Source organism: Trachymyrmex septentrionalis, unplaced genomic scaffold (genome assembly GCF_001594115.1).
Source record: "Trachymyrmex septentrionalis isolate Tsep2-gDNA-1 unplaced genomic scaffold, Tsep1.0 scaffold88, whole genome shotgun sequence".
Classification (NCBI taxonomy): domain Eukaryota; kingdom Metazoa; phylum Arthropoda; class Insecta; order Hymenoptera; family Formicidae; genus Trachymyrmex; species Trachymyrmex septentrionalis.
In genome coordinates this window covers 275,435-289,500 of record NW_017306070.1, presented here as the reverse complement: position 1 = coordinate 289,500, position 14,066 = coordinate 275,435, and the positions used below count along the sequence as shown (strand labels likewise).

At 32.7% G+C, this 14,066-nt stretch overlaps 2 protein-coding genes across 2 annotated transcripts; both read right to left on the bottom strand.

The window, feature by feature from the left end:
- Window positions 1-81: 81 nt before the first annotated feature.
- On the bottom strand, window positions 82-5,286 carry LOC108755560 (lipase 3-like). The gene is made up of 7 exons (XM_018498641.1): window positions 5,085-5,286; window positions 3,267-3,462; window positions 3,052-3,166; window positions 2,368-2,611; window positions 1,586-1,744; window positions 1,408-1,495; window positions 82-311 (listed from the first exon to the last, which is right to left on the bottom strand). Exons 1-7 carry the CDS (start codon window positions 5,199-5,201, stop codon window positions 82-84), a joined length of 1,149 nt encoding a protein of 382 aa, XP_018354143.1. The 5' UTR covers window positions 5,202-5,286.
- Window positions 5,287-10,711: 5,425 nt separating this feature from the next.
- Window positions 10,712-13,788, bottom strand: LOC108755559. The gene is made up of 5 exons (XM_018498640.1): window positions 13,598-13,788; window positions 13,272-13,344; window positions 12,379-12,472; window positions 11,256-11,432; window positions 10,712-11,188 (listed from the first exon to the last, which is right to left on the bottom strand). The coding sequence occupies exons 1-5, from the start codon at window positions 13,637-13,639 to the stop codon at window positions 10,900-10,902; spliced, it is 675 nt and encodes a 224-aa protein (XP_018354142.1). The 5' UTR covers window positions 13,640-13,788; the 3' UTR covers window positions 10,712-10,899.
- Between the last annotated feature and the right edge of the window lie 278 nt (window positions 13,789-14,066).

Below are 14,066 nucleotides of genomic sequence, written 5' to 3'. Positions count from 1 at the left end.
TTTTCCAAAATATTCGGCAATTTTCCGTTTAATATCTCAACATCCTAAAATATTATAAATGATAAAATGTTATTTGGTATTTTATGCAAGATTGAAAAGACAACAGAATATCTTCCTTTCGTTCAATTGTTGTATACACAACGGCAAATTAGTGATGCATTTAATTACATTTGGAGCAGCCAAAATATCATTCAAGCCGTTATACAAAATCACGGGGGCCGTGATTTTTTCCATGGGATACTCCGGCGGAACGAATCGCCTGTAAAACTTGAGATTTGGTAATGTGCCATAATCGTAAGGCCGAAAATGTCCTGCAAGAGAAGCGACTGGGTTATGAAGGTGTAATTGGTGTTAGCACTGGTTAGCACGTACAGGAGATAGATAAAATAAAATCTGAACACCTAAGAAATACACATCACTTGTTTTATTGTAACAGATTATAATATCACTGGCCTATCATTTGTCTTCGACATATATGGTCTGTTTTCTGTTCTTGCACTAGACTGCATTAGAACTCTTGCTTTCGACAAATATCAAATATACCTATTTCACTTTAAGTTCCAAAAATGTTCAACTGCGAAAAACAGATCGATAGATTCTATCCTTATACTGGAATAGAATTGTACAATGCTCGAACACATCAGTGCAATGTAATACACCATTCTTCTAATACAATTCTCCAATTCAGCAGAACACTGCTTAAGAGATATTGGAGGAAAACTGCTTTTTATTTTACTCTTCTAGTTCTTATTCTACACTTCAACCTTTTTGTCTTTCTTATTCTGCTCATAATGATTCAATGATATTTAGATCAGGCCATTGCGCTGGCCAGGAAAAACTAAAATTTTGAAGAACAAAAAATAATTTTGGAAAATAAAGTGAAAGGTAAATTTGTTTCTTCGACTTTACGTACCTAAGCATTTGAAAAATTCTAGAAGAGAATAATATATGATAAGAATGATTTTTTGTTGAAGAATCTAAAAACTTGGGTAGATCTGAAAATAATAATCTTGTTGGACTGTCGAAGTAATTATGTAGGAAATTCAAGTATGACACGTAATACGTTTTGACATTCTATTATAAGCGACCAGCTTGAGTGTCCTACATAATTATTTGGACAGTCCAACCAAATTATTTTCAGATCTGATTTAGCTAAACTTTCAAATACTTTAACAAAAATTGTTCCTTCCGTGTACAACATTCCATTGGTGACTATTCGTGCATTGTATAACTATTCAACAAGGATAGAATCTATATTAAAGGCCAATATTGGCGACCTCTTATTAATAAAACAAGCAATTTTCTAAGTGTTTATATTATTTTGTTTATTCTCTGTATTTAAAAGAAAAAAAATTCGTGATCCCACAAATCCATAGTTAAAAAAATCGGACTCTGAAAACCCGATACCTGGATTCTGAATGCCCAACGCGTAGTGAACCAATTGCTTGAACGAGCATCCCGCTGGTGCAAATTGCAGATAATCCTCCAAGTGCTCCTGAAAATAATGTCATCTCATATAAGCGAATCGGAGTCACGTTTAGCTCAATCGAAACCGATTTGTATGGTTTTTACGGCGATAGCTTACATAATCCGTCTCTCCGATGCTAAAACCTCCAATCATGGATACGATCAGCTGGCACAAGGGTTGAGTGACAATGTCTTTCTGGCATAAGACGTGTGTTACGAATTTCTCTAATTCCGTATTCGCTAACATTTCAAAATATCCAGTGAACTTGTAAAATCCCTGTCGAATTGAGCGAGTATAATAATCAACACAGAGTAGATTTGCGAGAAAAATCTGCTTTCTTTTTAAATAGAATTATCCCTTAGATATACGAGTATAGTCTAGAGACGTGCAAATCAAGGTTTTTTGGCTCCGAATCAAATCCAATTTTTTTTCCGAATACGAATCGAATCGATTCTGAGAATTGATTGCGTGTCTTGAAAATTACAAAAGTGATCAAATTCACTAGAACATTTATAATTTCATTAATAAACATCTAGTGCATGTATATATGTATGTATATTGAATGAGCTAAAATCCTAAAATCTTACTTGATTTGATTCGTATTCGAATAATTTGCATATCTCAAAAGTAATTGCAAATGTCGCAAATGTTTCTTAACGAAAAAAATCTACACGCGCGCGTGTGTGTATGTGTATGTGTGTACATAAATATAAGTAAAGATTTTATTTTACATAAGTATAATAAGCTTTGTTTGTGATAAAGTAGCAGATATATCTAATTATATTCTGTAATTTATAAATTGAAGTTGGAAGAATGACTTCCGTAAGTTATTTATATTTTTTTTTTGAAATTTCAGAAAATATTTTGGATTACTACCAGAGTAGCTGTCTAATACTTACTTTAAAATAATCCGCAAAATAACTCAAAGGTCTCAGCAAACCGCCAATGTGTCCAGTGTAAGCCACAGGAGCTAGAGCTGACATAAGTTTGATTTTCTTATTGTATTCTGGCTTGAGGGACGCAAGGACCCAAAACTGCGTTGTTCCTTGAGAAAAGCCTACGTAGAACAGCTGCTTTTGGCCAGTTTGATATAATATATAGTCTATCATAGCCGGCAAATCGTATATACCCATCTCGTGCCAGCTAAATAGAAAACGCACAGGAGAATTACAATTGATTAATAATTAGAATGTACAATAGACACCATTATAAAATGACATAGATACCATAAATTCTGTTACAAAGAAAATAAAAAATAAGAAAGATTCCATTACTTTGATCAAAATTGACCTATTTTATTCATTCCCAGGACATTGAATAAAATGATCAATTTTAGTTGAAAAGTCAAATTTCGCTGAAAATGAATTTTTCAGCTAAACATCGCTGAAATTAAACTAGGATTTTTCTGAAATGCTGAAATTTTGCTGAAAAGTGTGTCCAAAATGTGATTCAGCGAAATTTTTCCACCAGGAGAATATCAGATTTTAACGTTTGAGTTAGGATTTCTTTCATTTTTCTAGTTCGTGAAAAGTGTGAGAGACGGGACCGCATGAATAGGACGGCATTTCGAAGTTTCGCGATACCTGAAATCCCAGAATTTAGCGCTGCTTATGGGAAGGTACGTGTGGTTCTTTGAATTGGTGGTTCCACGAGAGTTGCCGAGCCACACATCATAGCCATCGTCAGCCAGGAGATAAGCTAATAGATGATATTATAAAGGGTAATTCTTTAATCAATGTATTAAAATCTATAAATTAAAGAGGAGGGAAAACACTAAGGAGGAAAACTGATTTGATACCGAGTGATCGATTCGGACCCGTTATCAGCCAATCCATCGAACATCCCAACAATCCATGCATGATCAATACTACTCGATTATTCTCAATAGTTGTATTCGAGCGATTAGGTATCCGATGAACAGCCAATATATATCCGTCATCAGTTGTTACATGGTGAAGTTCAAAAGGGTAGCCGTTTTGTTCTACTTTATCTTCCTAAAGTAACAACAAATAATTTGTTGAGATATGATTGATAATTGAAAGTTAATTATCTCTAATATTTATTATATAATATATTAAACAATAATAAGGAATTAAAGGCTTTGATGAAATCAATAGATAAGAATGCCATTAAGAGACCACACCAGATAGTGATGTGTGTGTGTGTGTGTGTGTGTGTGTGTGCGCGCGTGCACGTACGCGCGCGCGTCTAATTTATTCAATATATATAATAATCAATCATAATACTACATACGTTTCGATCTCCGATTCGAATTCTCTTTGTGTAATTAAACGTAATTTAAATTTAACGTATAGGCATACCGATGCTCAGTAATTCTAATTACTGAGATACAAAGATTGTGTTAACATTTCGTTAAAAGTAGTATTACTGAGGATTGATATGATTATGCGTTAAATTTAAATTATATCTAATTATGTATGCTAAAGAGGATCCAAATCGGGGATCGAAACGTATGTATAATACAATATTATGGTTGATTATTATTTACAAATATTGAATAAATTAAATACATCACTATCTGGTGTCGGTTGTTAAAATGGTATTCTTATATAAAAATTTGTATAAATAATAAAAGATAATTATTCGTTTACTGTTATATTATATATTATAACAATTTTTGTGTATAATATGTTTATTTCTACCTTCAGCGTAGATTGACTTTTAATTTCATTTTAACTTTTACTTTTCATCTTTTTCGAATTTTTAAAGTTAGAATAAGATGAAGAACCGAATTGAACCGAGATTAAAGTTAATCTACATTGGTAAAAATGGCCATAATTAATTAAGTATAATTGTACTTTGAGTATATATATAATTAACTTACGTTTAAATTAAATTATAATATTTACTTATAAGATTCTTGTGTGAATTTATATACTACGTATATAGTCCCCAGAAACGCGCGCCGAAATGATTTTTTGGTTTAAAAAATGTTAATTCTACTAAATTACCGCAGTAATATCATGAGTTAAATTGCAATTTAATAAATTTTTGATGCTTACTCGCATCTTCGAAATGATCTTAATAATGTTGAGTAACATATTAAAACCTGTAAATAATTAATTCTTATTGCGAAAAATATTACCTTGACCGAGAGTCGAATCCAGATTCAAGGTATATTTTTCGCAATATAATAATTCTTATTGCGAAAAATATTCCTGGATTTGACTCTCGATCAAGGTAATATTTTTCGCAATAAGAATTAATTATTACACAAGAATCGTACAAGCATTTAAGATCCAGCTAAACCGTTTAAGGTTTTGATTTCTACAGTTTGTGTTATCACACATGTACGGTCCTATAATATATTATATTGTTATAATATTTAATTCAATAATTAATTGATAATTAACTATTGATTATACTTAAAATTAAAATGACAATTAAAAGTTTGGAACTTTAATATTTAAATTTATTAGTTTATGATTATAAATAGAGTAGTGATGAAAGTTTTTTTAAGAATTTGTGTAAACTCTAATGTTATTAAAATTTCCATTTTAATTTGCAATACGTTTATGATTTCAAACTTGACAAATAAATCCTCATGTTACTTATATACTTCATTATAAGAACAATTCTAGATTATTTTACTTACGACCAATAGATTGGGATCGGTTTTCGGAGAGAATATTCCGCGTGTGCGAAATAGACCATTTATTTGAACGACGAATCCATAACATAGCAGCGAGACAAAACACCAGTGCGCAATCATTTCCTCGGTAGACAGTCACTTTTATTAAAGCGATGTATGCAGTGTATGCACCTCGGTATTACTACAATATCTTTTACTTTATCCAACTTCTCGTTACTGGGGTTTAAGATTTAAAGTAAACACACCATGCACTAATTTTTACAATATTATTCCATATTATATCGAGCAGTTAAACGAATTTTCATATTATCGAGACTAAACAATTCATCAAGTTTTTCTTTTAAGAAATGTAAATTTATAAGAGGCGACAAATATCGTGTGCATTTAAGAGATTGAAAGTGAAAAGTACGATGCGACGAGGAAGGCCCTTTAAACTAAATTGTTACACGATTCTCCCACGCACCTTTATTTATCCCGGTTTTCCCACCCTCTTCATCCTTCCGAAGTGGTGATTATCGGTTTCAAGTCATAGCGCGAACTGAGACCAATTTTAGCAAATCTACTTCCATGCACGAGTCCCGTGTCTGTTTTCCATAAATTGCAACCCCCCGCCGGCTTCGTCTCGCAATTTATCCGGTTTTGTCGCTCACGTATTTCGAGGCCGTAATTGTTTTTATTAATGACACGAATCACCGAAAGCCACGACGGCGATACCATTACCGGGTAGGTAGAGGAGGTGGCGGCCGGAGGACGATTATGATAGTCGCTGACGTTATTGTATGCACCTTTTGCCAAAAAGGTTCTCGTTCGTCGACCAATTAACACAGGTAATATTTCGCGCGTGTGTAATATTTCGCGATATCACCGAATCCTCGACAATTACGTCAGGTGCCAGTTGATAACATTAAAACGTGATAGTCGTGAAAATGCATCGCGACGATTAGCTACGTCAGAAATTTTTCGGCGCTCACGTGCGCTGTCGCGAAATCAAGAATTAGACAATCTTACCGGAAATATTTCTGTCAGTATAATTGCCTGGGACAATTAAAATGGTACACTCTGTCCTACAAGTGCCCGCCAAAAGGAATGCCATGATAAAGAAAAAGTCCGAGTTACCTAAATAATTTGTATTCAATCGTTTTATATATATATGTTTAACAATGATAATGACCTGAAATCGGAGACCTTGAAACGTTTGTTATTTTAATGTAGTCATTTTATTTTTAGTTTTATTTTTATTTGTATCTTATCACGTACATTAAATTTGTCATTTTGGCTCATATCCCTTCTTAACATACTCTCATTTAATTACCTAAATAAATTCCAAATGATTCGAGATATAGGATTGAAATTTATAGAGATACAATGGCATCATAAAATTTATCATTTAACTTCGAAGATACTTACCTTAATTACTCTCGGGGGGCCAGAAAATCTTAAATGACATGTAGGATCAAGTGAGAGCTCCTATCCTCACAAAGTCTTATATATTTCTCTCATGATCTCGCCATGAGCTGCTCTCACTATCGCAAAATCTCAATAACAAATAAATATGAGAATAGTAAAAAACCGGCTATATTAGGAGTTAGCGTTGTTACAAATGAGCGATTAGTTAATAAAACTTTATATACAAGGTATCCGGTAAGTTTTGACAAAGTGCTCGTGTGTAGATACAATAGAACGGATCAAACTGAATCGAAAAATCTTCTATCACTTTGCAATTTTCGCAATTTTTTTTTTAGTTACCTATAATAAGCAGAATATTTAAATTTGACACATAAAATAATTTTAAGATATTTTTAAGATTCGCTGAAAAATATCTTTAAGATATTTCAAGAAAAACTCTGCAATCTTAAAGTTGTTTATGCGTTGATTTTACTTCACTTGTTCGTCAATTTTTAGAAATTAATATCTCGTTCACTAATACGAAAATTGCAAAATGGTAGACGACTTTTCAACTTAATTTCGTCCGCTCTATCTAAATACGAGCGCTTTGTCAAAACTTATCGGACACCCTGTATATATCTTTAACATTTCAGCTAATCTTAGCCTTGATGAATAAATCAGTACTTTACTTAGTATGCGTAAATTAGACATAAATTCACATGAGAATACCAATTCTCTCAAACTCTCCAAAGCAATTCCATATCATCTCAGCAAACGAGAATGAATTAAAATGGATTGAAATTTTGTTCTATCCGAATGCACATATTTTAAATATCGAATACTTTTTTTTTGGATTTAATTGGATTCAGTTAGATTCAATTGGATGAAAAACTGCATTTCCTATTCAAAATTTTGAATTGAACAGTATTCAACAATGCACAGAAAAAGCTAATATTATTTTTAGATTGAAAGACATAGAGATATACTCCATGCAATTCTTATAAATGAATAAAAATGCATTCGGGATTGATAAGTCTTCATTTAACATTCGTGAATCAATATTTCTGAAAATCTGAATCCATTTCAATTCATTTCAATCCATTCTCGTTTGCTGGGATTTGAATGGCTGGATGGTGCAAAACTATATTGATTGAGCTTTTACAATAAGTATTATAAATAAATGAGATTACTGTGCAAACAGCGATTAACTTACCTCAATGCTGCAAAATTCAAATTTCAAGATGGTACATATTAATTGTCAATATTCATCTTATACATGATGGTATATCTTTAAACACCCCTTATAATTGATTAATGGACTGATTCATGATAAACAAAAAAAGTTTGAAGATATGAAGACTTGTTTATTTTAGATTTAACATCCTCTATCTCCTAAAATCTCTCTCGAATTGATCGAATTTAAAAAATAAAATGTAAGAATATAAGAATTGAAAGACGTTTCTAATGCTGTATCATTAATTCTCCCTTTCCATTTGAATTTTTTAAAGAATTGGCACCCCGCTTAGGAAAAAATAAAAGTTGAAGGATACGTTAGATGTCCTCCCAATAAAAATTCTCCTGTTTTTGCGTTTTTTCGAAAAATCATTTTTGTACGAGTTATTCAGTCTATTTCGATAGCCTACCTTGTGTATGTATATATATATATATATAGAATGATACATGTATAAATTGTTAAATTTATTTTTAAAATTTATTCTTAAAAAAAAAAAGTCCAGACTTTTTGCTCGAGGTATAAGCAATGAGATTTATATAGTCCGTAGGTCAATTATAGTTCTGTTCCAATAAAAGAATATTTAAATACCATGGAGTCTTTATTTCACATACCAAGTAACGGATTGAAAAAAAGAAAAGACAAGGGACACTCGAAGAATAATGTAAATATGTTGTGAACTGTTGTAATTAATTGATTTTACATAATAACTTGATTTTCGCGTCTATCAAAATAGATGATTTTGTAAGCATGCATACATAATACGTATTCAGTTCATTCGTTTCATTAAGCGTAAAAGATATTGTTTCAATCAAGATTTCTTTTAATAATCTTCTACGGCTTTTTTCAACATATAACATCGCATATGTTGTAAAGTTACAAATTGTAAAAAAATACATGTAAGAAAACGATAACGTATAATGAGATTATAAATAAAAAATGTATCACGTTGAAATTATTACGATGTATCGACTGAAATACGCTTGAAAGATTAATCATCATAATTTTCGTTTTTTGTTACGTCTCTTCATATAAACGTGCTTTATGATTAACAGCATGATTGTGTTCGCATAAACGATTACGATTCATCAAAGACAATGATTTCACAATTTTAGCTACGATTACATAAAATATTTACTTACACATACACTACAACGTTTAAGTCTCCAGCTTTTGACAATGAGTTTCAACATATCGTTTAAATAAATTCTTATTCTCTCTCTATGCAAATATATAATAATGTTATTTCAATTCGGATTGCACACGACGTCTGTTTTATTTGTGAATTTATCTATGTTTCCAAAATGATCAGAAATTAAGCAACGGTTAGAAAATACATGTCTTCTGAAAATCTTTCAAAAATCATCTGTTTTTAGGAGAATATTTATCGCTAAAAAGTTATGCGTTAAGAATTAGCGCAAATTAAATCTAATTTCGCGCTTTTTTAAAATTGATGAAACAACCAATTTTAGACTAGGTTGTTCCACCATTCGATAAATCTCAGCTTACTTGTTCTTTCGCTTTCGTTCTCTTTCTTCCCTTATTTCTTTTATTAAATAAATTATAAGCAGAGGCGTTTTTAATATCGATGCGACGCACCGACGGGCCGCAGAATCCGCGAGCCCTCGTAAACTTCAGGATCTGCGGGCTCCTGTAAGCTCCGGTACGTGGTAAACATTTATGAATTTTTTGCTGTAATATTACAGATCTATGCTGTATGTAGGAATTGCTTTGAATTGATAATAATGCCCGAGCCCCCTCTCAACTTTATCTTTGCACCGAATTTAGCAGCCTTAAAAACACCACTGATTATAAGTAGTTTATTCAAAGGTAGAATAATCGGCCTTTAAGAGAATTGACCAAACTAACTTAAGGAAAATTGATAAAACAATTAGTTTTAGCAGAGCGTAAAATTTAAACTGGGATTTAGTTCGTGCTACTTCTCACGATTTTTTATCATGTATTCTCTTAATAATTTTGACAATTTTATAAAGCTATCGACAGATATACGCGTTATAATTCTCTGTCTTTTTCACTTATTACCTACGTAATTATTGAAAATATATCTTGAAAAAAAAAAAGATAAGATATATAAAATAAGTAAATAAGATATCTTAAAGTACAAATCGATATGAAATAATGTAGTTGCAAAAAGATATTGTATATTATATTATACATACACACACAACTTATAAACACATACAACTTATAAACAAATGTTACTTTAATTATTAGAAACGCTAAATTTGACGTGATAATCAAATATTTTACGTAATTTTATAACGTAATGGCATGGAAAAGGCCAAAGTATATAGCTCTATAAAACTAGCAGAATCAAATTGGACTTATCGGAATTTTTAGTACTCATTTTGTATTAAATTGTACCATTAATAATAATTTTGTACCGTGTGCCATTTCGAAAAAAATTTGTGGCGGTGCTAGCTTAATATTAAGCTGGCAGAACCAATTCAAAATAAAAAAAAATATATCAGAAATTTATATGATTGAATTTGTACTATTTTGTACTGTCAAAAATAATTCTATATTATGTATCATATCCAAGAAAACAGTGGCGCTGATAGTTCAATATTTAAGCTAGTAGGACTATAAAAAAAAACATGGGACAAAAATCAACACAACTGAATTTGTACATATTATTGAAAGTAAGTTAATATTTTATATGTTTTCTACGTATGTTTTATATGTATTAAGCCAGCAGCGCCACAATTTTTTTCGAAATGGCACAAAATTATCATTAATGGTACAATTTAGTACAAAATGAATACTAAAAATTCCGGTAGATCCGATTTGATCCAGCTGATTTGGCTCTGCTAGCTTTATGGAGCTAATGTATATCTGTAAACAATGATTTGATAATGAGAGACATTTATTTGCGACAGTTTTCTCCTTTTATTTAAATCTTAACATAGATAAAAAAAATGAGATAAATAATTCCAATTATAGCTCTAGAATATTCTATTTATAATAATATTCTATTTATAACAAATGTGTGATCAAAAGGAATTGTCTCAATTTGAAAGCATTAAACGATATTAATTTACAAGTGATGTGAGCAATTGAAAGATACTTTTGCATGTATACGCGTATTTTTTCTACGGTATATATATTCAATGCATAATTCGTGTGTCACACGTTCAACAAAACAAGTTTTTTAACATCCTAAATTTCGCGAACGGATTACTATGTGTCGTAATCCTCATCAATATTGCCGGTGCGAGCAAAGTTTGACGTTGGCTGATCGTTCACACTCGGGTTAAGCTCCGTATAAAAATTTGGTCGACTAATTTGGAAGGCCGTAGGTACAGACATGTGGAATTCCGGAATTTGCGAGTGCCCGCCCACTGTCGTCGCGGCCCTTTGATTAGTGGGATTCAAATTGCTCGGAATTATGCTCGATCCATTATCTCTTGTGCTCTTGTGGTTTACATTCATTTCGCTGCTAACTGGTAACCCCAGATACTTTTGATATCTAGAGAAATACGAATCGTGACTGTTCGAAAAATTCTTATACGGACAAATCAAATACAGAGACTCACTCTAATGGATCGAAATGCTGCATCATCGTCGAACACGCGGTGGCTGTATTTGGCGTATTGCTTTGCGATGTTTCTGGTGACATAGGTACTTCGTCATCAGGTCCCGATACATCAGGTAGAGATTTCACTAGATCTTTTAGAAAGTCGAATCGGTTTTCCGATAGGATACACTGTTTCCTACAAACAATAAGCTACAGCAGATGCTATGCAAAATTCTTTTACTTATCCAAGTATTTATGATTAAAATAGGTTTTTTATCAGCTCATTAAGGATTCATTGTCGTATTCATAGTCGTGATTCAACTTGACATCCAATTTGAACTAGATTTCAGACTTTCATTTGAAAAACGCTTCTCTAATCATTTTAATAAATCGTTTTAATAAATCTGATTGGTTCAAACTTTAGCTCAAACTTAGCTTGCCTGTGTAACTTTTAACAACAGTTTGGCATCGTTATATTATCGTTGCGCAGCTTTTTCACTATGTAAAATACCTGTGCAATAACATTCCTAGCCAGTAAAATTGTTGTTAAAAAGTTACAGAATAAACCTCTATTGAAATGAAGATCAATCGTGGATCGATCTACGACTATGAATACGGATCAAAAGATATACATATTATCCGTAAAAGAATACAGATAAAAGATATACATATTATCCATAGTCAGACCCTACATTTAAGGCTTCCTTAAAGATGCTCAGTAGCCAATAAAGTAATTCTTAGAGCATTTGAAGATAAACTTAAGGAAGCCTTAAATATAGTGTCTGACTATGAATACGGGCAATAGAAAAACATTCATTGTATTGTATGAATTGTGAACAATATTTTAAAAATTTGTACAGTATCATGAATCTAACATCTATTTGCTACAATGACAAAAACTTAAAAAATAAATGAAAATCGACCGATAAAAAAAAAGTTGTCCAAAACATGAGTTTAAATGTTTCAATTAATTAAAATTTATATTGTTTTTAAATACAATTTTGTTGTAATAATTGATTATAGGAAAATAAAAGTTCTCTTTCGTTTGCAAATAATTAAAAAATAATTGTTAAGTTATTACTGCAGTAAATGAGCGATAAGACAAACTTTGACAGATCTGAACGATATTGCTGTTTACTCACATATGAGATGGACTTAGAGTCTTGGCATTTTTAGCACTCGTGATCTGCATGGTCTTAGTTAATAAGGAGTGCACAAACAATTCTAAGGTCCTAGGTAAGCTCTATTAAGGAATAATCCAACTCTCACAAACATACAATCCACAAACATGATAAATAAAACTAATATATTCTCTATTGTTATCTCAAACCTATGAGAATTTATCCTCATGAGAGAAATAAAATGAACTGTTATTTATTAAACAATATATCCTCTAAAACAAAATACCCTCAAAGATAAAGAATATTATAGACGATACAAGAAAAATATCAAAGTATTCCTTAGTACTGCCGGAGTACTCCGATCTAGGCCTTTCTTGAGTTTCTTGGAGAACAATTCTGCAACTGAGCCACAACAGCTCTCTTGTGATATTTCTGTGTTTGGCCCATATGTTTTGCAGTTAGGCCAGCCTAATAATGTTTATCATGTCACTGATGGCTTTTCATTTCAAAACCTTTCAGGTTCTCTGATTTCCTTCTGTCAATAATGTATTTTACTACACCTTACGCATGTTTTAGATAATATAATTCTTTTTCTCCTCTTAGGGCCTCTTATCGCCTAAACAAATTTAATCCCACTTTTGAAAGTGTAGACGACAATATGAGAAAAATATCAGCCTATTCCAGGATATTGCTAAAATTCAAAATCTGTTGAGATAAAAGATCTCTTTTTTTCCTTCTCCAGCAACCACTCTGTCAATCAACTATCTCATTTTGATATTTCTGTTTCACCTATATCATACAATGTAATATAGTATTACCTTTGACATATGGATACAAACACTGTCACAGGTATAAAATACACAAGAGAGAGCGAGATCGAGCGAGCGAGAGAGAGAGTTGTAGGAAAAGGATATAGATTATGATTGGCACCGCCTGGGCGACCTTTCCAACCTCCTCATCTGTCTGCATGATCTTCTTGATGCGACCCTAACAACAGACATGCGGGATTTAGGTTTAGGTTATGTCATTCATATATGTCGAATTAGCAGATCGCGACATTCGTGAAAAAGCAAAGCACGTTTTTCCATTGCGGTAATAGGTATCGGAAACGCGAGTCGAGACGACGAGCAGGCTCCAGGTTCGGAGCGTCCACGTTCACTCTCCTCTTCCTGTCTCTTCGCGTCATCGACGCGCGTTCCGCGACGGAATGGGGAGAATAAAACGGAGAAGATTCGCTTACCGCTGGAAAACGAGCGTTGTATTTTTTCTTTTTGCTGGGCATGCCGTTATCGCGATATGTTACGACGCGATACGGCACGGTATTCACGGTATTGCACGAGCAACCACCGTAGACGGCGTAGAGTCGCAAGTCGCAACGCACGCACGCGACACGACGCGATCTCGTGCGTAAACAAACGGGATGAGGAGGGGAGGAGGTGACGGCCGCGTCACGAGCATAGTGGATTGTGGAATAAGAAGGATGAGTCATTCCCACGCAGTCCTGCCAACTCGCTGATAGAAAAAAAAATGGATGGCACACTGTCAGCTGTCACTTATTGAGCTGGATTTTGGGCTAGACTAGAGTCATAACGTATTCGACGTATAACCCTAGTGGGTTTCCACCAATCTAGGTTGAATTAATAGATGCATCCAGAAGCACAATTGCTCACTGAGCGCTCAATGACCTCTTGCATTTGATTGGCATATTC